General features: G+C 47.3%; 2 protein-coding genes and 1 long non-coding RNA gene across 6 annotated transcripts in view; 2 read left to right on the top strand and 1 right to left on the bottom strand.

Moving 5' to 3' along the window:
- Positions 1-3,927, top strand: part of MANBA (mannosidase beta) — a 137,484-nt gene extending 133,557 nt beyond the window's left edge. The window contains exon 18 of the transcript XR_003795571.1: positions 2,774-3,927. The gene's annotated coding sequence lies outside the window, so the exon portion shown is untranslated. The remainder of the gene's footprint in view (positions 1-2,773) is intronic.
- Positions 3,928-4,080: 153 nt separating this feature from the next.
- LOC114902332 lies at positions 4,081-14,052 on the top strand. Of its 2 annotated transcripts, none has more exons than XR_003795478.1 (3): positions 4,081-5,260; positions 6,250-6,310; positions 12,275-14,052. It is a non-coding gene; the product is annotated as an uncharacterized LOC114902332 (long non-coding RNA). The 2 variants fall into 2 exon arrangements; XR_003795477.1 differs by lacking the exon at positions 12,275-14,052 and adding an exon at positions 7,836-10,953.
- The window catches only part of NFKB1 (nuclear factor kappa B subunit 1), a 121,291-nt gene continuing 105,622 nt past the window's right edge, over positions 10,695-26,363 (bottom strand). For all 3 annotated transcript variants that reach the window (XM_029234653.1, XM_029234654.1, XM_029234655.1), the window contains 8 exons: positions 20,643-20,844; positions 20,042-20,211; positions 19,602-19,704; positions 16,884-17,008; positions 15,472-15,538; positions 14,999-15,171; positions 14,065-14,245; positions 10,695-11,301 (listed from right to left, as the gene is read on the bottom strand). In XM_029234653.1, coding sequence (XP_029090486.1) covers positions 11,144-11,301; positions 14,065-14,245; positions 14,999-15,171; positions 15,472-15,538; positions 16,884-17,008; positions 19,602-19,704; positions 20,042-20,211; positions 20,643-20,844 — 1,179 coding nt within the window. In that variant the 3' untranslated portion in view covers positions 10,695-11,143. The remainder of the gene's footprint in view (positions 11,302-14,064; positions 14,246-14,998; positions 15,172-15,471; positions 15,539-16,883; positions 17,009-19,601; positions 19,705-20,041; positions 20,212-20,642; positions 20,845-26,363) is intronic.

Genomic DNA, 26,363 nt, shown 5'->3' with positions numbered 1-26,363 from the left:
TGTGACCTTGAGGAAACAGTGTTGAATAGGGAGATGTCAGAGATGTTGAACTACTGAACTAGCCTTGTAATCATCTCACCCTGGTCTTATAAAAAATAAGGCCTATTTGTTTAATCCAGTTGTAGTCAGGTATTCTGAGTTTATAACCAAAAGCATCCTACAACAGTTAAAGTTATGGGCTTTGAAATCACATATGTTTTGAAATACATATGTTTGAGTTCCAGATCTACCATTAGTAGGCTGTTTGACATTGCATATAAGTTACTGGGTCTTTCTGTACACGTGGGATAATAATAATCATACCTCATATGTTAACTGTGAGGACTAAATGGGTTGATGCATAGATATTGATAGCATACAATACTTATTCAATAAATGTTATTATCATTATCATTACCTCTGTGTTACATCATCAAGGAAAGCCTAGGGAGGTGGGCAGAACTGGCACTTGCTCAGGGCATTGGATGAGGGTTGGAAACAGCATCATCCAGGGGAGCCCATAGGAGTGAGGGGGCAGCAGTGGCTCCTGGAAGGGGAGAGGTAAGGACCTTGATTCTGTCTCAGAGCTGTCAGCTCATCACTCTGCCTGGTCATTTTTTTTTTAATGTATTTATTTTATTTTTGGCTGCATTGGGTCTTCATTGCTGCACGCGGGCTTTCTCTAGTTGTGGCGAGCAGGGGCTACTCTTCAATCCTGAGCACGTGCTTCTCACTGTGGTGGCTTCTCTTGTTGTGGAGCATGGGCTCTAGGCATGTGGGCTTCAGTAGTTGTGGCACGCGGGCTCAGTAGTGGGGCTTGCAGACTCTAGAGCACAGGCTCAGTAGTTGTGGCGCACGGGCTTAGTTGCTCCGCGGCATGTGGGATCTTCCTGGACCAGGGCTTGAACGTGCGTCCCCTGCACTGGCAGGCAGATTCTTAACCACTGCGCCACCAGGGAGGCCCCCTGCCTGGTCATGTTGACAGTACGATTGCAGAAAGTGTGGTTCAGGTCACACACAAGTCATATTTGGCCAGCAGATGACTTTGTAGGCCCACGCAGTGCTTTTAAAAGTTGTATTACTTATTAACATTTTTAAAAGGCAAGATTCCATGTAAAATCTAGATCTATCTCCGATCTTCTTACAATGATTTTTTTTTTTTTTTTTTTTGCGGTACGCGGGCCTCCCACTGCTGTGGCCTCTCCCGTTGCGGAGTGCGGGCTCCGGATGCGCAGGCTCAGCGGCCACGGCTCACGGGCCCAGCCGCTCTGCGGCATGTGGGATCCTCCCGGACCAGGGCACGAACCCGTGTCCCCTGCATCAGCAGGCGGACTCAACCACTGCACCACCAGGGAAGCCTCCCCACAATGATATTTTTAAAAGAAAGCCTCTATTTGTTTAATCCACTCATAGTCAGGTGTTCTGATTTTGTAATCAAAAGTATTCTTGTGGATAAAGGCAGGGCTTGCAGGTGAGACATAGCCAGACCTTGGAGAGGGCAGTACAGGCTCTTGGTCTGATAATAAACCTCCAGTATGCAAGTTTGGCTCTAACACGTACTGAACTTGGACAAATCACTTAACTTCTAAGCCTCAGTTTCCTTATCTTTAAGATGAGGTTATAGGAATTACCATCTCATAGAATTGTGAGGATTACGTAAAATAAAGGACGTACAATGCCTAGGATGGGTAAGTGAGCTGTAAACGCTGGCTTACGATGATTATTCCTCAAAGAATACAGTTGGCTGTGGCTGGGATGATCAGACCTAGGGGTCTTACATTTTCCTTGCCAAAAGAAACAGAATGATTTAAGTTTTCTCTACCAAAGGAAAATAATCGTCAGTCTTCTGTGACCTGAGTTGGAGGAGAAATTTTCAGGCAGTAAGCCGAAGAATTTCTAAATTTCTTTCTTTTGGTGAGCCTCCTTCCAATTTTACTGACGCAAAAATTTGAGTAACAAGAGGCATGCCAGCTGTTCAGTGATGGTGCAAAGTTCTGCTTCTTCCAGCAGAGGCCTCTTGTGCACAGGAAATGAGGCTGGTGGTGGCTGGAGGGGACCCTGGGCCACGGCACTGGTTTCCCAGAAGCTCCCCCAGAGTAAAGCGGGGAGGGGAGTCTAAGGAAGAGCTTGTGGGGACCGCCCCCCACCCCCCACCCCCGTCCCCTGTCCAGGCTTCAGAGAGCTGGATGCCAGTGTCCTGGAATTCTGGAGTCTTTCTTGAAAGAAAGAGACGGGGAGAGAGAAGGAGAGAAAGAAAGAGGGATGGATAGAGGGAGAAAGCGGGGAGGAGGGAGAGGGGGAGGAAGGAAGGCAGCAGCTTTGTTTAAGCTCCAGGGCTCAGAGGCAGGGCACCCGTGAGGCTGATGATCCCAAGGGTCAGACCTGCAGAGAGACTCTTTCTGCTGTCTGCCTTTCAGTTTATTTCATTTCCCTTCATTGTTGCTACCTGGGCAAAAGGGCATCTCAATGATTTTTAATCCCAATTTAACTGCTACGGAGCTATGAAAAATTGGCACAAAGCCTCCAGCATAGCTGATTGATGGGGGAGAAGTCAGATGATCTCTTAAAAGCCACAGTGACGGAGAGCGAGAAGGACTGAAACCATGAGTTACTGAAACCGTGAGTTATGGCATGGTTTGCAGAAAGGCCCAAACTTCTGGTGATGGAGGGAGCAATGGAGGGTCTTTCCTGGTCCAGCATGGCCTCTTCTGTCTAAGGCGGTGGCCCTGTGGGTGACTCACTGGCCACACATTCTTTCTTGAAGCTTTAAACCTGGAGTCTCTTTGCCTTTCAGAACTAAAACGAACGGTCCCCGGTGCATTTGCTGTGTGCATATGTTGATCATCATTCAAGACGTGCTTTTGGTGAGGGAGGAAAGCAGTCGGGGCCAAATGGTGACTCTGACCTTCCCAGATCAACACTGGGAAGGAGAAGACGGCTAAGGGCCGCTTTGGCATCAGGCTGACTTGCCCAGTCGTCCATGAGCACATAAATACTTCCGGAGCATGTATGTCCCCGTCTGTGGGAGAGGTAAAGTCACCCCTGGTGCTGGGGCCCAGGCAGTGATGGAAGGGGTGCAGGGGGTGGTACTTAGGAAGGAGACGGGAATGTTTCTTTTGGGCGGCCCTGCTCCGGTGGTGGTACCTGCCTGTGGAGCTGCGGTGGGTCCTCACAGGGATGTGATTGCTGATCCTTCAGCCTCTCTGGGCCAGGCTATGAGACAGGATTCTGCATTAACGCGGTGCCCCTTGGGGAGCATTTTGGATGCCCTGGCTTGAATTTTGGTGGGATGGAAGGGACACAAGGAAATGGGCAGGACCAGGCAGGGTGTTGAGAGGAAGCTTCTGAGGGCTCCAAAGCCAAAGAAGGAGAGTGAGGCTGAAGGAGGATGGGTAGGGAGAGAAAACCAGCATGACTCTCGCGGCCCCTCTGGGGTTCATTTGCAGAGACTAGCGTGAGTGCCTTACGTGCTGAAGCCACCGAGTCCTCTGTTGATGGGATGCCAGTTTCCCACTGGTGTACCAGCCTTCAGTGCCAGCACCTGGGCAGCTTCGCCTACCCCCTCTTGGGCACGTCTGTGCCACCTTGCCTTTCAGAGCAGCCGTGCAGTCCGTGATTGGCTGTGGAGAGAGGCCCAGGAGCACAGTGTGAGCACTGATGGCTGAGTCCAGCCCCTTACACTAGGCTGGGGACCTCCAGGCACCTCAGCATCTTTTTCTGTCTGTGGAAAATGGCAGGAATTACTCCCCCTGCCTGCTTTTTACCTCTCAGATTGTTATGAGAATAAATATTTGAAAATATCTTGTAAAAGACAGCATTCATGTTTACAAGTTTTGTTTTTATATTTTTTCAAAATTATGAAAGGAAGTTTATTTCAAAAGCAAAAGAGAACATTTACATTTGAACAAAGTGACAAACTGGTTGTCCTGCAAAAGAAAAAAAAAATCATGGCATGAAGTTTCTCATTTAAAATTTTTTTTTTTTTTTTTTTTTTTTTTTGCGGTACGCGGGCCTCTCACTGCTGTGGCCTCTCCCATTGCGGAGCACAGGCTCCGGGCACGCAGGCTCAGCGGCCATGGCTCACGGGCGCAGCCGCTCCACGGCATGTGGGATTCTCCCGGACCGGGGCACAAACCCGTGTCCCCTGCATTGGCAGGCTCAACCACTACGCCACCAGGGAAGCCCTTCATTTAAAATTTTTGAAGCAAAAATAACTTCAGTTGTGCATTCTTGCCTTAGGAAAGGGAAGGAAAACTGTAAAACAGGTTTGGAAAGAAAAAATCTCTCTCTGGCCAGAGAATAGACCTAGCAACATGGTTATCTGATATCCGGCATCAACTCGTCACCCTCCCTGAGCTGATGCCGTCGTATTCAAGGTTTCATCTCACCATCTTCAGCACCAACTCTGCTTCCTGAGTCCCAAGAAGGAAGCCTGGGAGATGGGATTGCTAGAATTCAGTTTCATCTGCTAGTCTTCTGCCAGTTCTCTGCAGACTGCAAGAAAGATGAACTTGCTTGTCCCTCTCCTTTGGGTGGGATCCCAAGCACCACGGCCACTTGAAGACCTTCAGCTTTAGCATCAACATGCCCAAGGGCTCTTGCACGGCACTTAAGGGACTACAGACCATGGAGGCTGGAGAGCGGGAGTCCTCCTGAGTCAGAGCAGGGATAACAAGACTTTGCTGCGGTAACTGTCCCTCCCCTCATCCTACCTGATCTAATACCCTTGGTCATCTCTGAGGATTTCCGTAAGAGAACCTGTGACATTGTCCTTCCAATGCATCTTTCCTTCTTAATCCAGGGAAATGATTTTGCCCTTGATGATGGCCATTTAGCATGATTGCAGGTGACTTTCAGAGTGAGTGGATGTTTGCACACAAGTTGGAACTCGAAGGAACTTCAGGTTCAATCTCCATCCTTTAGGTAAGGAATTTTGATTTGTGCCAGAAACCGGGACCTGTTTGCCAAAAGCAACCTCCCTCCTGATACTGGGAACAAAAGTAGATCACCCACGTAGGTAGCCTCCCAGCTCTTGGTGTGGCCATGGGACTAAAGTTTTTTTCCAGTGCAGTGTGAGGGAGGAAGGGGCCCATTCTAAACCCCCACACGTACTTCTCCGTGCTCTCCCTTCCAGCTGACTGGACCATCACCCCCAGCAAGACCTTAGGAGCCAAGGGTTGGAGGGAGAGTCACTGTCAGCCTGGATCCCTTCATGACTATGTGGAAGAGAGATGCCCTACTCACCCCTGTCCCCTACTGCAAGTGTGGTTTATTGAAACACGTGAGTGGAGACAGGAGATCCTGTGGGTTAAAAGCTTTATGTGTGCCTCAGTCTCCTCATCTGTAAAATTGCAACAAAGTTCTTACTTCACAGAGTTTTTGAACAAGTAATATGGGATAATGAGTCACCACTCACTGTAGAGCCTGGCAGGTGACAGATGCTCGAGAAATCTAGACCGAATACATATCTTCGTTCCTTGAGGGTTTTTGTGATATCTTAATGAAATAATCATTTTGGAGAGAGATATCAATATGGAAAAGCTAATTGCTGGAGGTGAGAAAATGCTGTCTCAGCCCCTTCCTCCCTCTTATTCTAAGAAACTTGAACAATTTGTGGACCTAGTCACTTGTCCAGGGTAATGGAAGCAGGCTATTACAGACACAGTGGAATCTATAATAACGGAGAATGCTATCCATTTAATTTCACGCCCCTCCTCAGCACTTCCCTCAACCCCAAACCCAAGCGACGAACCTAGAAAACCCATGGACAGGAACTTGTAGTCTGTGGGATTGGTGGTGTAACAAAGCAGCAGCTATACTGAGGATTATAGGGAGGAGATGTTTTCACGTCGTAGGTGTTTAAAAAAAGATGGCAATTTGGATGATTTATTTAGATGATCTTTAAGATACTGTCTAGCCCTAAGTTCTGTGATCCTTAAGAAAATAAAAGGATTTTAGTTCCATCTTCTCTGGACTTCTGCGCCTCCCTAAGTCCATTACCTGCGGAAGCACAATCAGAAAGAAAATTCCCCCAAAAACACAAAATAAGGAGGAGAAAGAGATGCAACTAGAGACCTCCAGTCTATGAATAATTTATAGTTAAGCATCTTAGCCTGTTATTACAGGGAAAGTCAAGTCATGTGAACATTTAAGCAACATATCTTTTTAGTGATACTCTGGGTTCACTTTGCATTTTGCCTGGGGTACATTATGACTCCATCATCCTTATACAGATTTGTATGGATTTTTTTCTTTCTCTCTTACATACAGGACTTCAGGTATGGCTAAAGAATAACCTGTGGAATCAGACACACCTGGATTTGAATCTGGGGTGAGTTAGTTAATATTCAGATTATCTGTTTCCTCATTGTAAAATTGGGGTTAAATATGTACCCCATGGGGATGTCATGAGAATTATCACTAGAATTCATTAAAGCAAAGGGGCTGGCAAATAACAAATGCTCAAATCTGCCTGACTCCTTCCCCTCTTTCTCCTGCTAAGATGCAGAGGGTCCGGTTTGTGGGTTTGTGGGGCTGCCCTCCGAGATGGTGCTGGGAATATCCTCGCCACATCCAACTACTGCAGGGGACTCCGGTGGGTAAATGAGCAGCAGGCTGGCTTCCTACAGCCAAAAAAGAAAGACTGCCGATCCTGAAAAAGTCTAGGTTATGCTTGCAGGGTATAGAAAGCTCAAAAGATGACAAAGGTTCTAAGGGAGCTATTTTTATTTAATTAATTTATTTATTTTTATTTTTGGCTGCGTTGGGTCTTTGTTGCTGCGCATGGGCTTTCTCTGGTTGTGGCGAGCGGGGGCTACTGTTCGTTGAGGTGCGTGGGCTTCTCACTGCAGTGCTTTCTCTTGTTGCAGAGCATGGGCTCTAGGTGCACGGGCTTCAGTAGTTGTGGCATGTGGGCTCAGTAGTTGTGACACGCGGGCTCAGTAGTTGTGGCTCATGGGCTCCAGAGCGCAGGCTCAGTAGTTGTGGCGCATGTGCTTAGTTGCTCCGCGGCATGTGGGATCTTCCCGGACCAGGGCTCGAACCCGTGTCCCCTGCATTGGCGGGCAGATTCTTAACCACTGCACCACCTGGGAAGTCCAGGAAGCTATTTTTAAATGGCTTCCTGCTGAGAGACAGCTTTCTGGGAAGGTTTATTTCAGGCCCATTGTAGCTTTCCACCTGTCTCCTGCATTCCTTCTGGTATTTTTCCTCATCTGCTGGTCCTAAATGAAAAACACTCCTTCCTCAGAGGCACAGACAGCGTTGGTAGCCTTTTTGTCTGAGCACCATGCAGAGGCTCAGGCCAGCGCTGCAATCTGGGAGGAGAGAGAGGAAGTTTCTGGAACAGAAGCAGGGCTTCTTATTAAAGTAGGGGAATGTTATTTTTAGTCTGGGCATGAGTTGCTTCGTTGTTCCTGCTGTCAGCTTCTCTTTAAAGTGACCTCCTGGTGTGGGAATTGTTGGGCTAGAGACCTGGAGACGGTAACAAGCCACCCCACACCTAAGACTGAAAACATCAGCCATTGTTTCATTTACTCCTGAATCTGCCACTGGGGCAGGCCTCTGCGTGCCAGCTGAGGTAGCGTGAAGGCTAGTCAGGTGTGACTCTGGCTGGAATCCTCTCAAAGCTTCACTCTGGTTGACGCCGGCGTTGGCTGTGACCTTGGTGAAGGCTGTTGGTTGAACACCTACATGAGGCTTCTCCACGTGGCCACTGGCTCCCTCAGAGCATGCCTGGTGACTGGGTTCCAGGAGGGAGAGACTCGACCCAGGGGGACTGAAGTTGTATTGCATTTTCTTACCTAACCTTGGAAATCCCTTAGCATCACTTCTCCCCTTGTCACACACCCGGCTAGATGTACAGAGAAGGAACGTAGGCCCCTCCCCTCAGGAGGAGGAGTGTCCGCACGATACCGTAAGACTGGAGGCCTCGTCGTGGCCGCCTGGAAAATAGCTGTTTCTCACAGAGGAATGAAACTGGCGGAGGAATGGAGGCATGGGTTTGCTGTTGGAGAATTATGGAGACTCAGAGCTACTGTTTTTACTTTAAAAATACAACTTTCAAAAACTGGAATACAGGCATACCTCGTTTGATTGCGCTTTTCTTTATTGCGCTTTGCAGATACTGCAGGGGGGGTTTTTGTTTTGTTTTTTTCATCAGTTGAAGGTTTGTGGTAACCCTGTGTTAACCAGCGCCATTTTTTACAACAGTATTTGCTCACTTCATGTCTCTGTGTCACAATTTGGTAATTCTTGAAATATTTCGAAGTTTTCATTATTATTGTATTTGTTATGGTGATCTGTGATCTCTGATGTTACTATTGTAATTGTTTTGAGGTGTCACAAACCATGCCCATAGAAGACGGTGAGCCTAACTGATAAATGATGAGTGTGTTCTGACCCCTCCACCGAATGGCCGTTCCCTGTCTCTCTCCTTCTCCTCGGGCCTCTCTATTCCCTGAGACACAACAATATTGAAATCAGGCCAGCTAATAACCCTACAAGGTCCTCTAAGTGTTCAAGTGAAAGGAAAAAGTTGCACGTCTCTCCCTTTAAATCAAAAGCTAGACACGATCAAGCTCAGGAAGGTATGTCGAAAGCCAAGAAAGGCTGAAAACTAGGCCTCTCGCAGCAGTTAGCCAAGCCAATTCCCTTCCGTTCTCGAAGGGAATGAAAAGTGCTCCTCCAGTGAACACACCAAAGGTAAGAAAGCAAAAGAGCCTTATTGCTGATAGAAGATCAAACCAGCTACAACCTTCCCTTAAGCCAAAGCCTATTCCAGAGCAAGGCCCTCCGTTTGTTCAATTCTGTAAAGATTGAGAAAGGTGAGGAAGCTGCAGGAGACATGTCTGAAGCTGGCAGAGGTTGGCTCAAGAGGCTGAAGGAAGGCAGGCATCTCCATAACACCAGAGAGCAAGGTGAAACAGCAAGTGCTGATGTAGAAGCCGCAGCAAGTTATCCAGAAGATCGAAGATAACTGAACGAGGTGGCTACACTACACACCAAACTTTCAGTGCCGATGAAACAGCCTTCTATTGGAAGAAGATGCCATCCAGGACTTTCATAGCTAGAGAGCAGAAGTCAATGCCTGGCTTCAGAGGACAGGCCGATTCTGTTGTTAGGGGCTAATGTACCTGGTGGCTTTAAATTGAAACCAGTGCTCACTTAACAATTCTAAAAACCCTAGAGCCCTTAAGAAGTACACTAAATCTACTCTGCGTGTGCTCCATAAATGGAACAACAAAGCCTGGATGACAGCACAGCTGTTCACAGCATGGTTTGCTGAATATTTTAAGCCCACTGTTGAGACCTACTGCTCAGAAAAAGAGATTTCTTTCAAAATAGGACTGCTCATTGACAACGCACCTGGTTACCCGAGAGCTCTGATGGAGATGTACAACAAGATTAACGATGTTTTCATGCCTCCTAACACAACATCCATTCTGCAGCCGTGGAGCAAGGAGTAATTTCCACTTTCAAGTCTTATCACTTAAGAAATACACTTTGTAAGGCTATAGGTAGAAATTCCTCTGCTGGATCTGGGCAAATTCAATTGAAAACCTTTTGGAAAGGATTCACCATTCTAGATGTCATGAAGAATATTCATGATTCATGGGAAGAGGTCAAAGTATCCACATTCCTACCGGAGTTTGGAAGAAGTTGATTCCAGCCCTCATGGATGACTTTGAGGGGGCCAAGATTTCAGTGGAGGAATGAACTGCAGCTGTGGTGGAAACAATAAGTAGAATTAGAGGTGGAGCCTGAAGATGTGACTGAAGTGCTGCAACCGCATAATAAATCTTAAAGGGATGAAGAGTTACTTCTTATGGATGAGCAAAGAAAGTGGTTTCTTGAGATGGAATCTATACCTGGTGAAGACTGTTGAAATGACAATGAAGGACTGGTTTAGTGTGCCCCCAGCAGCTGGGCTGACAAGTCCTTCGTGGAAGAAGGATCTGGGTTGCACATCACAGTGTCCACCACAGCACCTCATTCAAACACTTTTCATTTCTCCTCTCCCTTATTTTCAACCTCTTGAGTGAAGAGTTCAGCAAAGCTTCGTGCTGGAAGGCTTTTCAATACTTTATGCATCGCAGAGGCATTGGGAACACATTGAGGGTTGAAGAGGAAACAGTTTTGCATGAGATGATGGAGGAAGATGAAGTGACACAGCCTAAATGAAATGAGCCTGGCAAGGATTGGACAAACCCAAAGCTTTCATCTCAGGTTGAAATATTTTTTGTTTTGCTCATTTCTGGATCAAAAAATTGATTCTAGAGGGAACTGTGAATGTGAGAACCAGGCTATGGAATGATCCCGTGATTATAAGGAATAATCTTAGAAAAATATTTGTAGAGATCAAACAAGATGAGCTCATCAATTTACTTTTCCTTTTATTATAAAAGTAAAATAAAAATAGCATTTATAAATCCAACATTTTTTCCTTTAAAGTATTTGATCTAAAAAACATATTTACAATAGCAAAATGCAGCCAAAGGGGGGAAATACCATTTTCAGGACTGATTGTAACCATGTTTAAATACTGACATGTACATATTCTTTTTCCAAATCACAGAGAGAACCACATTAGGAAATTCCCCCCAGCCACTCGGCTTGCGGGATCTTAGTTCCCCAACCAGGGATCGAACCCGGGCCTCCTGCAGTGGAAGCACCGAGTCCTAATCACAGGACAGCCAGGGAAGTCCTAATGAGCCTTTTTTTTTTTTTTTTTTAAATCACACACCAAATAACTCTCACTTTAAAATTCATAATCCTTAATCTGAATGCACAACTGTGCTATGGACGGCCAGAAGGAACACCCAGTAGGGACTGTGACAACTTTTAATGACAGTGGGGAAGCAGCAGAGGGACAGCAGCAATGATAACAGAAAGCAGCTGGTAAAGCTCAACAAGCTACCGCACTCCCAAAGAGGCGTCAGCCCAGCCGCGGGCTGTGATCGTAGATACTATCGGTAAGTCAACTGAACTAAAATTCATTTCAGAACCAAAGAAGAAATCCGCGTTTAAGGCCTTGAATTACACCCCAGAGCGATCCAAGCAGGCCGGTATTCCTCGGAGCACCTTCGGATGCACTTCCTTCCTCTGGACAACGCGATGGAATTTCAGAGCTTTGGTTTACTCGGTGTGGGAAGCTACCAGCAGGCTAAATTTTGCCTTCTAGAGGTCCTTCCTGCCCGTAATCGTGGGGCACTTTGTTAATAGTTAGCAAGGAGCTGCCGCTGGTCAGAGACTCTGTGAAGCTGAGTTTGCAGAAGGATGTCTCTACGCCGCTGTCACAGACGCTGTCGTCCCGGAACTCGTCTGGGGGGAGAAAGCACGGACTCACAGGGGTGCACGGGGAACACGGCCATCCCCGCTGGGCTCCCGTGTGCATCTGGAAGGCTCGTGGGCTGCAGAATTCTGCCTGTTCCCCTCCACCAGTCACCACGGGCCCACCTACGCCGCCCCAGGTGTTGCTACTGTTCACGGGGTGGGGGGAGTGGGGGTGGGGACAGAAAACACTGAGCTTTATAAAAAGTGTGAAAACATCAAAGTTAGCCAAGTGTTTTCACCTCTCTTTCTTATAATCTAGCCTCACGTTTATCAGAATCCTTTCTGAATTCTCTAGACTCAAAGTGTACCTTTTTTTTTTTTTTCTTAGAAATTAGGTGTATTTTTTCCACCCACTGTATTACCTATTTTATAGGTGGGCAAATTGCTGAACGTAGGCAAAATAAATTGGTGACAGAAGTAGGAAATAAAAATGAGATCTCCCTCTGGGCCTCGTATGCTATTAGACACTATACACTGCCTCAAAAATATTTTGGTAGCCAAAAAAGTAAGGTGATTTTGATGAAAATGAGCCTCTACTGGGCAATTAGGTCAGATTCTCCTTTGAGGAGTGTCTTTAGGGATCTGAGCAATGTGAATTATTTCCTATAGGGAGAGAGTGACCAAGGAAACAGAAGTCCACCGTACACGAATCAAAAAGCTATCTTCTTGTATATTAAATTCCAATGTTAAAACGTTAAGACCTTAATGGCAGTGGCATGGCTATTGTTATTGATTTATTCAACCCATCAATCTTTATGGGTTTCTGTTATGTGCTAGGAACTGTGAGGTATTTTAAAAATAACTACAAATTGAGGGCTTAAGACTTTTAAAAATATAAGTATTTACCTACTTCTTTGTGTAGACAGAGCGTCAGGTCATATGACAGGAGATGTGGGTGGTTTTCTGGTGGATACGCTATTCCTTGCTAAAGCGTGCACAACACCTGTCCTCACTCCCCTAGGAAGGGCCCTCCCACCCCAGCAAGGTGACACCAGTGCTGAAACTGAACGGCAGGAAGGAGCCCACCAGGTAAGGACCTCTGCAGGGAAGGGGACGAGAAAGCTCAAAGACCCTGAACCTGGATCGGACTAGTGATCTGGGGGGGCAGAAGGAACACGCGGCAGGGCAGGGGGGCAGGAGGAAGCGCAGGCGAAAGCGATGTTTGAAAGAGAGAGCAGATGAAGCAGGGACACGGTCTTTGCCGCTCACCGACCCATCTTCAATGCCTGCAACACTGGTGGGTGGGCACGCCAGATGTGCTCAGTAGAGATCTGTTGAATGGCTGAATGAAGGGGAGGGAGGAATGTCATTTTTAAAAAGAATCACACTACCTGTTGTGTAGGGAATGGCCTGAAGGCGGGTGGAGAGATTGGAAACAGGGAGACTGACTAGGAGCTGCCGCAGGCATCGAGGCAAGAGATGGAGGTGGGCTGGATGGGGGCGGTCAGGGCCAGCGAGCGTTCACACGCAGTCGCAACCTCTTGGAGGATGGCAGTGCTTGTGACCGCCATGGCCAGCGCCGAGCCTGGCTGTGAGTGGGTATCAAGAGTCCTGGGCAGGTGAGGACGAGTAAGGAGCGCCTAGGATGGGGCTCTGGAGGCTGCAACTTTAAAAGGTGAGTGTGGAGGTGAGCGTGCCAGGGGAGAGCCCGGAGGGGAGGCTGTCTGAAGAGCGGTCCCCCGGGATGCGCGCTGCGAGCGGATGGCGACCAGATGTGAGCAGACGCCGGTCCTCGTGGTGAGAGGGGCCTGGTGCAGGGGTGGGGTAGAGGCCGAGTGCAGGCGCAGGGCGTCGAGGAGAGAGGAGAGGAGGTGGAGAGAAGAACGCTACAGAGTTCTTCCGGGAAGCCTGGCTGGGTAGGAGAACAGAGAAATCGGGCTGCGGCTAAAGGGGATGGGGGAATCAAGGGGATGTTTGTTTCCGTTTTATTTTGAAAAGATGAGAGAAACTACAGCATGCTTGCGAGGGGATCTAGTCGGGAGGGAGAAAACGCTAAGGCGTGAGAGCGAAGCGAGGGTTAGAGGAGCAGGAGCTGGCCGGGCAAGAGGCGGGCCCAGGCGGGCTGGTGGTCTGATGGTGCAAAGATGAGAGAAGTCTAGTGGTTTCTCTGTTCTCGGTGGAGTGAGGCGAGGACACGGGATGAGTGAGGAGTGGGAAGGGGTGTGGGCAGTGTAGGAGGAGAGAGCATGAGAGAAATGGTTGTTAGGGCGGGAGAATACATTTGAAGGGAAATGGAGGACTGCAGCGCTGGGAGTCCATTAGGGCACGCGTTCTAGGTGGGGTGACGGGGCAGCGTTGTGGACGCGGCGGGAGGCTGAAGGGAGGAGAGACAGGACCACAGGAGGGGAGCCTGGGCAGCGGTGGGAAACGTCGCAGCGTCAGTCCACAGCCTGGGGCGCTAGTCCTGCCTCCACCGACCCGGGTCTGCACGTTTCTCTCTCTTTCGTAAATTTAAGCAGTGAGAGAAGTAATGCTGGCCTTCACCACCTGCAGCCTGCTGTTTTGGTATTTACCGTGAACCTGAGCGACTCGGGTGCCCATGTGGCTGTTGTGGGGACAGCCCCTCCCCTGAATGGTAGCGTCCGGAGGGGAAGACAGTACAACCTACGGTCCCCGAGGGAGACGGATGTAGCGGACGGCGTGTCCGGGAGATGGTGGTGGGGAGGACAGCCCACAGCCCCAGAGGCTGAAGGCGCCAGCCTGGCAGGGCGGGGAAATGTCTCGACCGCTTTTTCAGTCCTTTTTCTTTACCTATTTGCTGCCCTGTGGAAGCAGGCGAGAAGGGCAGCGAGTGGGCCTGGGGGGCAGCCTCCACCGGGCTGGTGGCCGCACCGCCCGACGTGCAGAAGGCCGCTTGGATCACTTCAATGGCTTCGGTGTAGCCCATCTGCCTCAGGGCCTCCACCAGCTCTTTTATTGTCCCCCCAGAGACCTGCGAGACAGAAATGAAGAAGGAGGATGTCTCTGCGTTCAAAGCTGTGCAGGGACAAGCAGGCAGGCTGTGAACATGACAGCACGCCCCTTCCCCCCGAGATAGCCGGCGGCCTGGGAGGTTGCTCTCACGGCGGAGAGCAACTCAAAGGTACGCGGTCTTTGAATCAAGGTTCCTGTTTCAGCTCAAAGACCACTCAGGAAATCCCGGAGAAGCACTTTATAGTAAGCAGAGGAAGTGCCGAGGCAGTAAACCTCTGCGCAGAGTGAAGTCTACCCCGTGTCCCTGAGGCTCTGGAAGCCACTGGGAAACGACCTGATGATGAACTTTGCCACAGAAAGTAATTTCACCCCGTGTTTCTCTACCTTCTCGTTTTAGAAAGGAGAGCATCGCCAGGTAGTGGCTCCGCAAGGAGTCACGTCACTGGTTCCATGTGCTGACATGCAATCAAGGCATGTTCTTGGGGAGGGCAAGGCATGAAGGTTGATTACAGTCTTTCGTCTTTGTTCAGCAAGATCAAAGTTCTGTGACCATCCTGACACTCTAAGGAGCATTTCTGCAGCAAGTCTCAAGGTGTCTGAGAACAGCCAAGGTGGGTTTCCTGCTGTCCTGGGTCAACCCTCCCAGGACACGGGTAATGACTGATTTTCTTCCTCAGAGTTAAGGGAGAAGGAAAGGGATTATCCTCCGGCCAATGGTGTTAACAGAGCAAAGTCAAATAAACGTAGTCAAAGATGTAAGACGACGTGTTACCTCGTAGTTGTCCATGAGAGTTCTGGAAGGAGCAGGACTCAGCCGGAAGGCATTATTTAGTATCCCCAAACCTAATTTCTGTGCCAGAGTAGCCCAGTTTTTGTCTGGATCAGGAATTTCTAGCAACCTGTAGAGCTGCAACTTCGCATCTTCAGTCAGCTGTTTCATGTCTCCTGAAGAGAATAAAGAAGAAACACGACCGTCCTAACCGACCAGAGACGCTCCGGAGGGATGGATCGCTGCCACACAGCTCACCCTCCCGCCCCGGGGAAGCAATCATGCTCCTTCACTTGGAAGTCAGCAGCAGCCCACGCTGTCGTAACTTACAGCCGGACCTTCTCCGTGGCACCCCTCCAGGGTCTCCTGATTCTGAGAGAAGCCCCTGTGCCTTTCACAGCACACCCTGACCCCCCCTTTCAGTGACAGGGTGGAGATGACACTGGCTCAAAGAACCCGCTTCTCCCACAACTCACCTTGTGCCAGTAAATCGTCAGATGTAAACTCTGGCTCATAGGGTTTCCCATTTAATATGTCAAATACCTGTTGGGAGGAAAAGCACGGGGAGATGTTGCACATTACAGGGACCATGACGGAAATCTGCTTCTCTGTAATATAAAGGACTCGGCGTGTCCTCCTCAGGAGGGGCCAGGACCCCAGAGACGGAGGAACGGGAAGAGGGGTCAGTACCATCGCCCGGGAATACGCGTGCCCTCTGGGGGGGCTCTGGGCCTGGGAGGCTGTGCTCCGCGGGAGCCGCCTGAGGTGGGGAGGAAGACCCAACCCAGCCTCACACAGAGCCAAGGCCACGGCCCTGCTGAGGGGCAGAGGCAGTCTAGGCCACCCAGTCAGCCACGTGTCGGTCAGCGATGTTCCCTGAGAGCTAGGGAGGGGGCTGAGCTCATGCTGAGCTGTGAAGCTGGGCTCTGCGGCTGCCCCTCCTCCCTAGTGAAAAGGCTTCTGAGAGCGAGTTTTACGAACGTGCCCAAACTGAGGTGTACAAGCGCTCACAGGGCTTGGGGTCAGCCTCCTGGCACCATCCACATTTTAACTGCGGGGCCAGAAAAGTCTTAGGTTAAAAGGGAGGAAAAAAACAAAACTGCATAGTTCTGGGGGCTGCTCTGCGCTCTCTGCAGTCGCTCGGTGGCTGGCTGACCTGGGCGAGGACCACATGGGGTCGCTGAAGTGGGTTATCTTTGTGTCCTGTGGTGAGGCTTCTGGGAAAACCAGGCGTCCAACGTAAAGAGAGCCGTGTGGTCTCTCCGCCAGGGTCACTCAGCTCAACCCACGCGGCCCGCGAGGGGCAAGCGAGCAGTTTTGGACAGGGAGCGGCACCTGGCCCTGCAAAGGGTTAATATTCAGCTGGGCCGCCCACCTCCTCCCTCTGGCTCCCCTCCCGGCGCCCAAAAGACCCAGTAACTGCTTTCGCCTTCAGATCTCAGGTCAGCAGAGTTCCGAGGAAAGCTTTAAGGCTGTTTACTTTGTTTACATTTGTGCAGATCCTCAGAAGAACCCCCATTTCTTTTTATGTTCAGAAATCACTTACCGAAGTTCAAGCCAACCGTAACATTTATCCTGGCTTCAGAAACTGAGATGGGAACGACTGTGGTGTGAGTTCAGAGTGGGTAACCTGTAGCGTGAATTTTGTGTTTCTCTCATCTAACTCTGATCTGATTGGGCATATACTTTTACACTCAGAACTCTGCTGACCTAGATCTTTCACAGATAGGCTTTTCAAGATAAATACAGCTCTTGACAAACAGACTTTCTTAAAAAATAACAGGCATGTGCTTTGGGGAGTAAAGACCGAGGAAGGCCACCTGCTCTGACGTCCCTGGACCTGCAGCTCCCTCGGGAGCAGCCAGCACACGGGCGGAGCCGCACTCACCTGCCAGCTGGTGGCCATATCCAGAGGAGTGGTTCCTGGCAGGACTCCTTCATCCTCTCCATCCTCGTCCCAAGAGTCATCCAGGTCGTACAGAGGCTCAAAGTTCTCCACCAGGGGATCTGCTCCTGCGAAGTCAAGTTAACACAGCGTTAGGTAAACCCACATCTTGTCAATTTCTAACTGCCTGCGGGGGTCAGAGTCTATAAATAGATAAAACATGTTAATTTATAAGCATATAAAACACATTTTCTACTGAAATATCCAGAAACCTGCTTTTAAACTTAAAAATGTAAATTTAAATAAGTTCTAATGCATCTTGACTGCAGATACGCCATATGGCCAAGGACACTTTCAAAAACAAAAGACCTGGAACACGCTGGCTCTCACATTTAACGCTATAGGATAGTTTTCAAGTGAACGATGCATCTTTAACCTGAGAGCTGACAGCAGCAGTTTACAGGGACCAGGGTGCACGCTCAGGATCAAGGTCCTAAATGTTCACATTGATGCCCAGCGCCGCACGTTTCTCAGCCTCTTCACCTGCTGGCTCAAAAGAGCAAAGCTGCTTGCTGTCTAGTGCCAACCTGTTCCGCTTTACTCCTGGGTACGGCACTGATCCTTAAACGCAACATGCCAAGAAAACCTTCTGGTAGGATGTGGAGTTGTTGAAAAAGTTAGGGCCAATCTTGGAAAATCTAGTCTGTTCCTTAGCCAGCAGCGAGAAACACGTGAAGTAACTCAAAAATTAAGGCTAGAGTTAACTTCTCAAAGGCTTAGAGAGACTATTTTATTGCTGCCTGATCAACAGTAGGAAGTTCAGCACGCTCCCCTTTTGCAAAGAGGACCTTGTTTTAGTCTTGCTGGGAGGACGTTTTGACTTTTGACAACTTCAATAATAGGGAGTGCCTAACAAGAGGATCTGCATGTCACTTCTTACTCTGTTCTCCCAGCTGCAGCCTGATCTCTGGGGCAGTGTCACCCGACCACGGAAACAGTAGAGAAACTAGGATGAACAATTTGCAGGACCAAAGATGGAGAAGCTGAACTAGGTCTGCTCCTTAAGTGACCTTCTTCATGACTCTGAGCTCAGGACTAGGTTTTTTGTTTTTGTTTTTAAATTTTGTTTATTTTTGTCTGAGTTGGGTCTTTGCTGCTGCGCGTGGGCTTTCTCTAGTTGCAGTGAGCGGGGGCCCCTCTTCGTTGCGGTGCGCGGGCTTCTCATTGCGGTGGCTTCTCTTATTGCGGAGCCTAGGCTCTAGGTGCACAGGCTTCAGTAGTTGTGGCTTGCGGGCTCTAGAGCGCAGGCTCAGTAGTGGTGGCGCGTGGGCTTAGTTGCTCCCCGGCACGTGGGATCTTCCTGGACTGGGGCTCGAACCCGTGTCCCCTGCATTGCAGGCGGAGTCTCAACCACTGCGCCACCAGGGAAGCCCAGGACTCGGTTTTTCTTCTGAGTTTCTTTATTTATATACTGGAGAAACTGCTACTTGCTACTCCTTTCATGGGATACTGAGAATTAGAAAGCATTCTTGGAAGGGTCAGAGCTTCTCGTCTGAAGGCATTTCTTAATTATAACCAGTGACTCCCCACACTCTTCATACACACTGCAATCATCGTCTCCTGTTCACGGGAACGTCAACTTGACAAAGGAGGAAAGAAAAGGCTGCTGCTTATTCGGGATGTGAGGTCAGAAAAATGCAGTGCTGCCAAAGAAAAGGTTCTTATATTTTTCTGGCCTCAGTTTTTTTTAGAAGGTATTTAATCTTCTCTTTTCTTGAATTTGTGAAGCATTTATTTTCTAAAAAAATTTTAATAACCTCTGAGGTAAATCACATAGGCCAGGACAGGCTTGAGATACCAATTCCATTAAACATTTTTTGAGGTTCTAAATACACAAGGCAGTAGAGATTCAAGGATGAGCAGGAATAATTTTTTCTATATTTCACAGGAAGAGAGGATTGAATTGGAATAACACCTTCAAATTCTTGAGCAAAACGGGACAGAAACACAGCAGAGAGAATGGAGTCTGGAAGTTCAGGGTGACGAGGTGTGACTCACAGCTCTGCCCCTTACTGGGGCCCTGGGACCGGGATGCAGAAGTCTCTCTAGTCTGTTTCCTTGGCTATAAAATGGGACTAATAATGGGCTTTGTCTCAAAGGGTTATTGTGGATTAAGTAAGACTAAATGAGACAGTGCATGTGAAGTGCCTGTAGCCCAACAGCCCAACGGAAGCTAGCGATGTTTAGTGCCTGGTACATGACAGTACTCAACACACGGCCCGCTTGTTTTTTCCTATTACTTTGGCTTCTCAGGGACGTTTCTTGCAAAAGGAAGTCTTTAAATCATTTCTTATACCAATAAACTTTTCCTTCTGAGGACTTGTGACATGACCTGAGGTGGATACTGCTCCGAATTCTACAAGGAATTCGATTCAACGTTAAGAAGACCTCTTGTCATGGGGGTCAATGAAGACAACCCACATCCAAAACAAACAGGTGAACTGGAGAGTAAAAGCTAACGTGACTGTCAGCACGAAGCCCAGGATTACTAGTCCAAACGGTGCCTCTACGGCAGTTGAATGTGATTTGCCAGAGAACTTTTATTTACTTGTGCCTTTCCGCAGCGGGTCTGTGGCTTAAGAAGGTGGCATGGCTGCTCTACCGAGGCTGGGTTTGCATTCCTGATGACATTTTCCATCACCGACCGCCAGGCTCCCTTACCTGCTGCCTTGAGAAGAGCTGCCAGCCTCGTGGACCCTCTCCCAGCTGCTATGTGCAGGGGTGTAGTTCCATCATAGGTGGTGCTGTCTACATGGGCATCACCCTAAAATCCCCCCACACAGAAAAGGGTTAGTCCAAGGTTCTCTCGCCCTTTTTTCCCCGCCTCCCCCTGTCTGCATGGCTCCCCGGGTCATATTACCAGCCCTGTTGCTATTTTGGGCAGGCTCTGCCATTGAAGAAATCCCCAGTTAGAAATAACCAGGCAAGGGATGCCGGGAGAGCCTGAGCTCCTATTCTGAAGCGTCGAGTAGATAGAGTAGATGTTACAAAGGTGGAGCAGAATGTAGGGAGATAACCTGTTCGCGACATCATTCTTCGAAAAGATTTCCCCCAATCCCCTTTGGGAATTGAATGCAAAGGCAGGTAAGCGCATCCTTCACCTCCAGGAGCAGGCAGCCAGCCAAGGAGATGTTGTCGTGCTCCACGGCCAGATGCAGCGCCGTGCGCCCCGACTTCCGCTCCTGAGCGTTGACGTCAGCCCCTGCGCCCACGAGCAGCAGCAGACACGGCAGGCTGTTGCTCATCATGGCCTCGTGAATGGCGTTCAGACCTGCAGCCCAAGCACAGGCACGGTCACAGGGAGGGAAGGCTGTCGGGGGTCAGCATGTCGAGTGCCGACAGAATCTCTCCTTCAGACAGTCTTTACAGGTGCTGTAAGTCAGTTGTTCTGCATGTAAACCCAGACTCCTTTCACGTTCTCAGGAGACACTGAGCGCATATAAGCATTCTCCGAATAACGAATGCTTTCTACATACCAAGACTGGTGTTTGCTCAGGCCTTTGCTTTTTCCTCCTACTGGCTGACTATTCCAAATCATCTTTAAAGGAATTAGCTACAGCCAGCAATGGAAATTTCCATAAGAGATGATGAATTCTAAGTGATTGAGGAAAGCACTTTGGGGTGCCAATCAAATAACACACATTTACCAGAGAGCTACTTTTTGTGTAGAAAGCAGACAGAGAGGGTTACACCGTCTCTTACCTTCCCCGTTGGGGTGGTTGATAAGTTGTGCTGCCTTCTTGTGCTTGAGTAAAATGCTGAGAATTTCATCGTGTCCTCCTTTGGCAGCCAGGTGCAAAGCAGAGTTACCCGAGCGGTCCAGAAGGGTGAGGTCGGCCCCGGCCCTCAGCAAGTCCTCCACCACAGCCTCCTGCCTGGTGATCACTGCCAAGTGCAAGGGTGTCTGGCGAGAACAGGCAGGAGATGACACTGGTCAGCGGCATACTTGTAACCCACAGGCTTATGAGCTGTGACTGCAATAGGTGGAGTGATACTGAGGGACCATTTCTCATTCCCAGATTAACTTCTCACCTTTGCAAATGAGTTACTCTCTGTTCCACATCATATGCTAATGAAGTATTGGGATGGCCAAAAAAGTGCCTTTGGTTTTTAAAGTAAAAACAAAAGACACATTTTTCATTTTCGCCAAGAACTTTATTGAACAATGTATTCACCCTTTTGTTCCACTACCTTCTGCCATTTTTCAGGCAACTTCATAATTTCATCTTCCCAAAACTTTTTTTTTTTTTTTTGCGGTACGCGGGCCTCTCACTGTTGTGGCCTCTCCCGTTGCGGAGCACAGGCTCCGGACGCGCAGGCTCAGCGGCCATGGCTCACAGGCCCAGCCGCTCCGCGGCATGCGGGATCTTCCCGGACCGGGGTGCGAACCTGTGTCCCCTGCATCGGCAGGCGGACTCTCAACCACTGCACCACCAGGGAAACCCTATCTTCCCAAAACTTTTTTATCTTTTTGCACAAAGAACTGTTCCAGGTGCCTTTTACAGTCTTCCAGGTAACTGAAATTTCTTCCATTAAGAGAATTTTGTAAAGACCGAAATGAAATCTGAAGGTGTAATGTCTGGTGAAGACGGCGGATGAATCAGAACTTCCCGGCCATGCTGTAACAGTTTTTGCCTGGTCATCAAAGAAACATGCGGTCTTGCGTTATCCTGATGGAAGATTATGCGTTTTCTGTTGACTAATTCTGGACGCTTTTAGTCGAGTGCTGCTTTCAGTTGGTCTAATTGGGAGCAGTACTTGTTGGAATTAATCGTTTGGTTTTCCAGAAGGAGCTCGTAACAGAGGACTCCCTTCCAATTTCACCATATACACAACATCACCTTCTCTGGATGAAGACTGGCCTTTGGTGTGGTTGGTGGTGTTCATTTCACTTGCCCCACGATCTCTTCCATTCCACATTATTGTACAGTATCCACTTTTCATCACCTGTCACAATTTGTTTTAAAAATGGAACGTTTTTGTTACGTTTAAGTAGAGAATCGCATGCAGAAATAGGGTCAAGAAGGTTTTTTCCCCGCTTAACATGGAACCGAAACATCAAAGTGATTGACATAACCAAGCTGGTGCACATGATTTTCAAAGCCTGATTTGGATATTTTGAGTATGTCAGCTATCTCCTAGTGGTATACGGTGATCGTTCTCAATTAAAGTCTCGACTTGATCGCTATCAACTTCAACTGGTGTACCTGACCATGGGGCATCGTCCAGTGAGAAATCTCCAGCACGAAACTTCGCAAACCACTTCTGACACGTTCAGTCAGTCACAGCACCTTCTCCATACACTGCACAAATCTTTTCTTGTGTTTCAGTTGCATTTTTACCTTTCTTGAAATAATAAAGCATAACAGGCCGAAAATGTTTTCTTTCCATCTTCAATATTAAAATGGCTACACAAAAAAATCACCAATTTTGATAAGTCTTTTTTTAAATGCATGCTGATATGACAGCTGTCACATACAATCTAACAAAATTGTTTTGAATGAAGCTAGAGACAACCAAGTGCTGTGAGAGCCGTCTTACGGAAAAAACCGAACGAACCTTTTGGCCAATCCAATATATTTACTGGACTAACTTTAGTCGTTCAATTATCAAGATTATTTTTTATATTTACAATTCTTAATAGCTTTCTTGTTTCTCACTACAGCCAAGCGATTGTTGATATGTTAACTCATCTATTAGTAAATTTAGTTTTCTTGAATTTCTAGGAGTCTACCTTCAGCTGAAAAATCATATGTTAACAAATCAAATCAAGGCTATGGTTTTACTGAAGTTTAAATAAACTGCCCGATAGAAACCAATTAACAAAGGTGCTGTCATTCTATACTGACGTGGAAAAAAAATGTGCTAAATTAAAAACTGCTGTTCCGTGGACTGACTCCATGAGACCAATCGATAGAACTCTGTCACCCCCATTTTAGAGGATTCTCAAAGGCATACTAGGACCAGAGAACTACCTCTCACTAAGAGGGCTCAGATGGACAGACAAGCTGAGTTGCTGACACCTAATAAGTGTGTAAACAGTCCATTTGATTACCCTGCCCACGAGGCAGTACCTCAGTGAATGCAAATGAGATGTTTTGCAAACTAAGTGTTTTCAGAATCAGTTAAGACAGACACAATCATGGAAGTATCTTTCAAAGAACTGAGGCCACTGACACAGAACAGCAATGTATTTTTATACAAGTCAGTCTATTTCACAGAAGCCTGTGAAATCCAGCCTGTCTAGTGACAATTTGCCTAAACTTTCCTTCTCAGTAAGCCAGTTAGTGGCTGTAGCAGTGACAACAGGTGGGCCACCAACATCCTGGCCGGGGCATGGCACATGTAAACAGGATGAAAGATGCTTGCGCTGCCTAAGTCTCATTACAGTGATTATTTTTTTTATAATTAATTAATTAATTTTTGGCTGTGTTGGGCTTTGTTGCTGCGTGCAGGCTTTCTTTAGTTGCGGCGAGTGGGGTCTACTCTTTGTTGCGGCGCGCGGGCTTCTCATTGCAGTGGCTTCTCTTGTTGCAGAGCATGGGCTCTAGGTGCGCGGGCTCCAGTAGTTGTGGCTCGCGGGCTCTAGAGCTTAGGCTCGTAGTTGTGGCGCACGGGCTTAGTTGCTCCGCGGCGTGTGGGATCTTCCCAGACCAGGGATCGAACCTGTGTCCCCTGCATTGGCAGGCGAATTCTTAACCACTGCACCACCAGGGAAGCTGCTACAGTGATAATTTAATATAACAGAAATGGATTTTTTTTCTAAATTTCCACTCTCACCCTTATTTTTTTCATCCCTTAGAACTACATCCTGGCTTGAAATGAATCATGTCCTCAGAACTTTAGACATTATAGCCAAGAGCCTTCCTCTCAAAAAATAAATAAGTAAATAAAAGCTGTTTATAATCAGATATGTTATTTGGGGAGATGGGAAAAGGAAAGAGAATGATACTGGAAAAAAGATCTGAAATCACATGATACCATTCAGAGATTTAAAATTATCTGTAGTTTCAATATAAGTTTCATATCATACAAAATCTCTTACCATGAGTAAAAAAAATTTTTTAAAGTCTTTTTTCCTATGATCCCATGAAGGTTTTCTATGACATTTTAGGCTTTAGATCTTAAACCCCGGGATTATATCTTAAGCAATTACACAACGTAGGAATCCAGGAACTTTTCATGACATGCCTGCTGGCATACGGACTTATGCAGACAGTCTGCAGAGCCAAGTACACAAATGCCCCAGCAATCCCACTCCTGTCTGTGTATCTGACACAAATCTACAAGGGCACATGGGTGAGACTCTTCACTGAAGTACTGTCTGTGCAGGTAGGAAGAGAGAAGCTGGTTCAGTGTCCACTGTTGGGGAACAGGTACATAACAGGTGGAAGATGTAAACTATGGGATCCTCTTCAGGAGTAGAAACAAGGAACTAGCTGTACACACAGGTGCGTGGATAAATCGCATAAGCAGTGAAGGCAGAAATATAGTGACATGTAGCACAAAGCCACTTATGCAATTAAAAAATATGTGCATGAAGAACTATATGGCCACACACAAATGAGTGCATGTAAAACTGATGAAACCCAAATGAGATCTGTGGATTCTATCAAGGTCAGTTTCCTGGCTTTGATACTGGACAAGAGTTATGCAAGAAGTTACCACTGGGGAAACTGGGTGAAGGGTACATGGGACTCCTGGTACACTTTTTTTTTTTTTTTGGTAACCACCTATGAATCTATAATTGTATTTAAAATTTAAGAAAAAGGTTTATGCAAATCAGGAGCAGTATGTATAATATAATGTGGACTCTGTGTAAGGATATACTAAAATATCTATTTAAAGTTATATATATTTTTTATGTAACCAATACCTGGGAAAATACTTATAAACACAATAGTTATATTTGGGAGTGGGGCTGGGAGACGTATATGCTGCCAGGGAGGGTAACCTTGATTCTCTAATGTATATCCTTATGTACTATTTTAAAAACTACGAACACATATTTATAATAATTAGAAACATTAAACAATACATGCATAAAAACCCCACTAATGTTTTACAGGAACATATGCAAATAAAACAGTTGATATCACACACACTGGAGTTGTTGTTTATGTTGTGCGGAGGGAAATGGGAGAGGAAAAGAGGGTTTAAAGGGAACAGGTTTCAGAAGTATTTTCAGAAAAATCTTAACCCTATGCACTTGGATTATTTTGAGTGTGTCTTTCTCTAGAGGGTGGGTGGCAGAGAGATTTGATCGTGACAGATGGCCACAGAAATGTACTAAGATTAGTGAAAGGTATTCTGGGAGAAATGTTTAAGACAATTGCCAAATAATCCAAATTACTTAGGGAACTAATTTCCCATCACGAATAGCTAAGAGGAAACCTTTACAACAGATAAATGAAAGTCTAAATCTTAGTGGGTTTCTAGTTCTCAAATAAAAGTTGCCATTGGGTGTGTGTGTTAAGACCTAAAAGGCAAACCAGGGGGATCCCGAATCCTTGCCCATCAGTGAGAACAATGTAAGGTGGGGAAAACGGACCTGCATTCTCCTGAGACTCCCCAAATCAGAAGGCACACAAGTGTCAAAGGTGGTGGTTTGAGAGTTTTTGTCTCCAGCACACTGGAGAGTCTCAATATATGTACCCAAATGATACAGTAAGGAGTCTGGCACATAATACATCACAACTACTAATATCCTGTTGTGCGGTGTCCTTTGCAGGTCCTATTTATAAACAGAAAAACAAGCAATTCCTTCAATCTGACCTCCAGGCAGTGAAGTTAAGCTGCCTTCGAAAGGAGGACTGAGAAGTGACAACATCCCATTTCTAGTTTTATTTGTACACTTGGGATGGTGAAAAGGGACAATCAGTCCAAAAGCCTGCGAGAAGCAAGCTCTAAGGGCCAAATGACTTTCCAAATACCAGCAACACCCAAAATGGTATGAAAATCTGAAGAAGCTATCCTTTAAATATATATCTAAAATTAGACCTCATCCTAGTTATTTTATGAGTCAGCGAAGAATCCCCAACTTCATTTTTCCTTTGACCTTAAGCATAACAGCCAAAGAAGAAGCCTAACGCCTTACATCCATTACTTTCCCTTATCGGGAAACACCTGTCCACAGATAAAAATCTATCGAGAGATACATGTAAACACTTCAGGACTTCTGCTTTGAGGAAATAAAAATGATTCACATCACCTGCTTTAAAAAAAATTGAGAACTGGAACAGACACCTTTACTGTGTACATAATTATGCATGATGGTTGTCTGTATTTTTAGAGTAAGGGATGTGCTTGAATCAGGCATCCGAGCACACCACAGAGGCCAAGGAAGTTTGGGAAGTCACTCTGGTTCGTGTGAAGGGAAGGAGAAAACAGGAAAGCTGAGAAGGCGGCAAGACCAGGAGGCTG

Source organism: Monodon monoceros, unplaced genomic scaffold (assembly GCF_005190385.1).
Source record: "Monodon monoceros isolate NGI ecotype Baffin Bay Population unplaced genomic scaffold, NGI_Narwhal_1 Super_Scaffold_20, whole genome shotgun sequence".
NCBI lineage: Eukaryota > Metazoa > Chordata > Mammalia > Artiodactyla > Monodontidae > Monodon > Monodon monoceros.
Note: the sequence above shows the minus strand (reverse complement) of the source record. Positions and strands in the feature narration are given on the sequence as shown.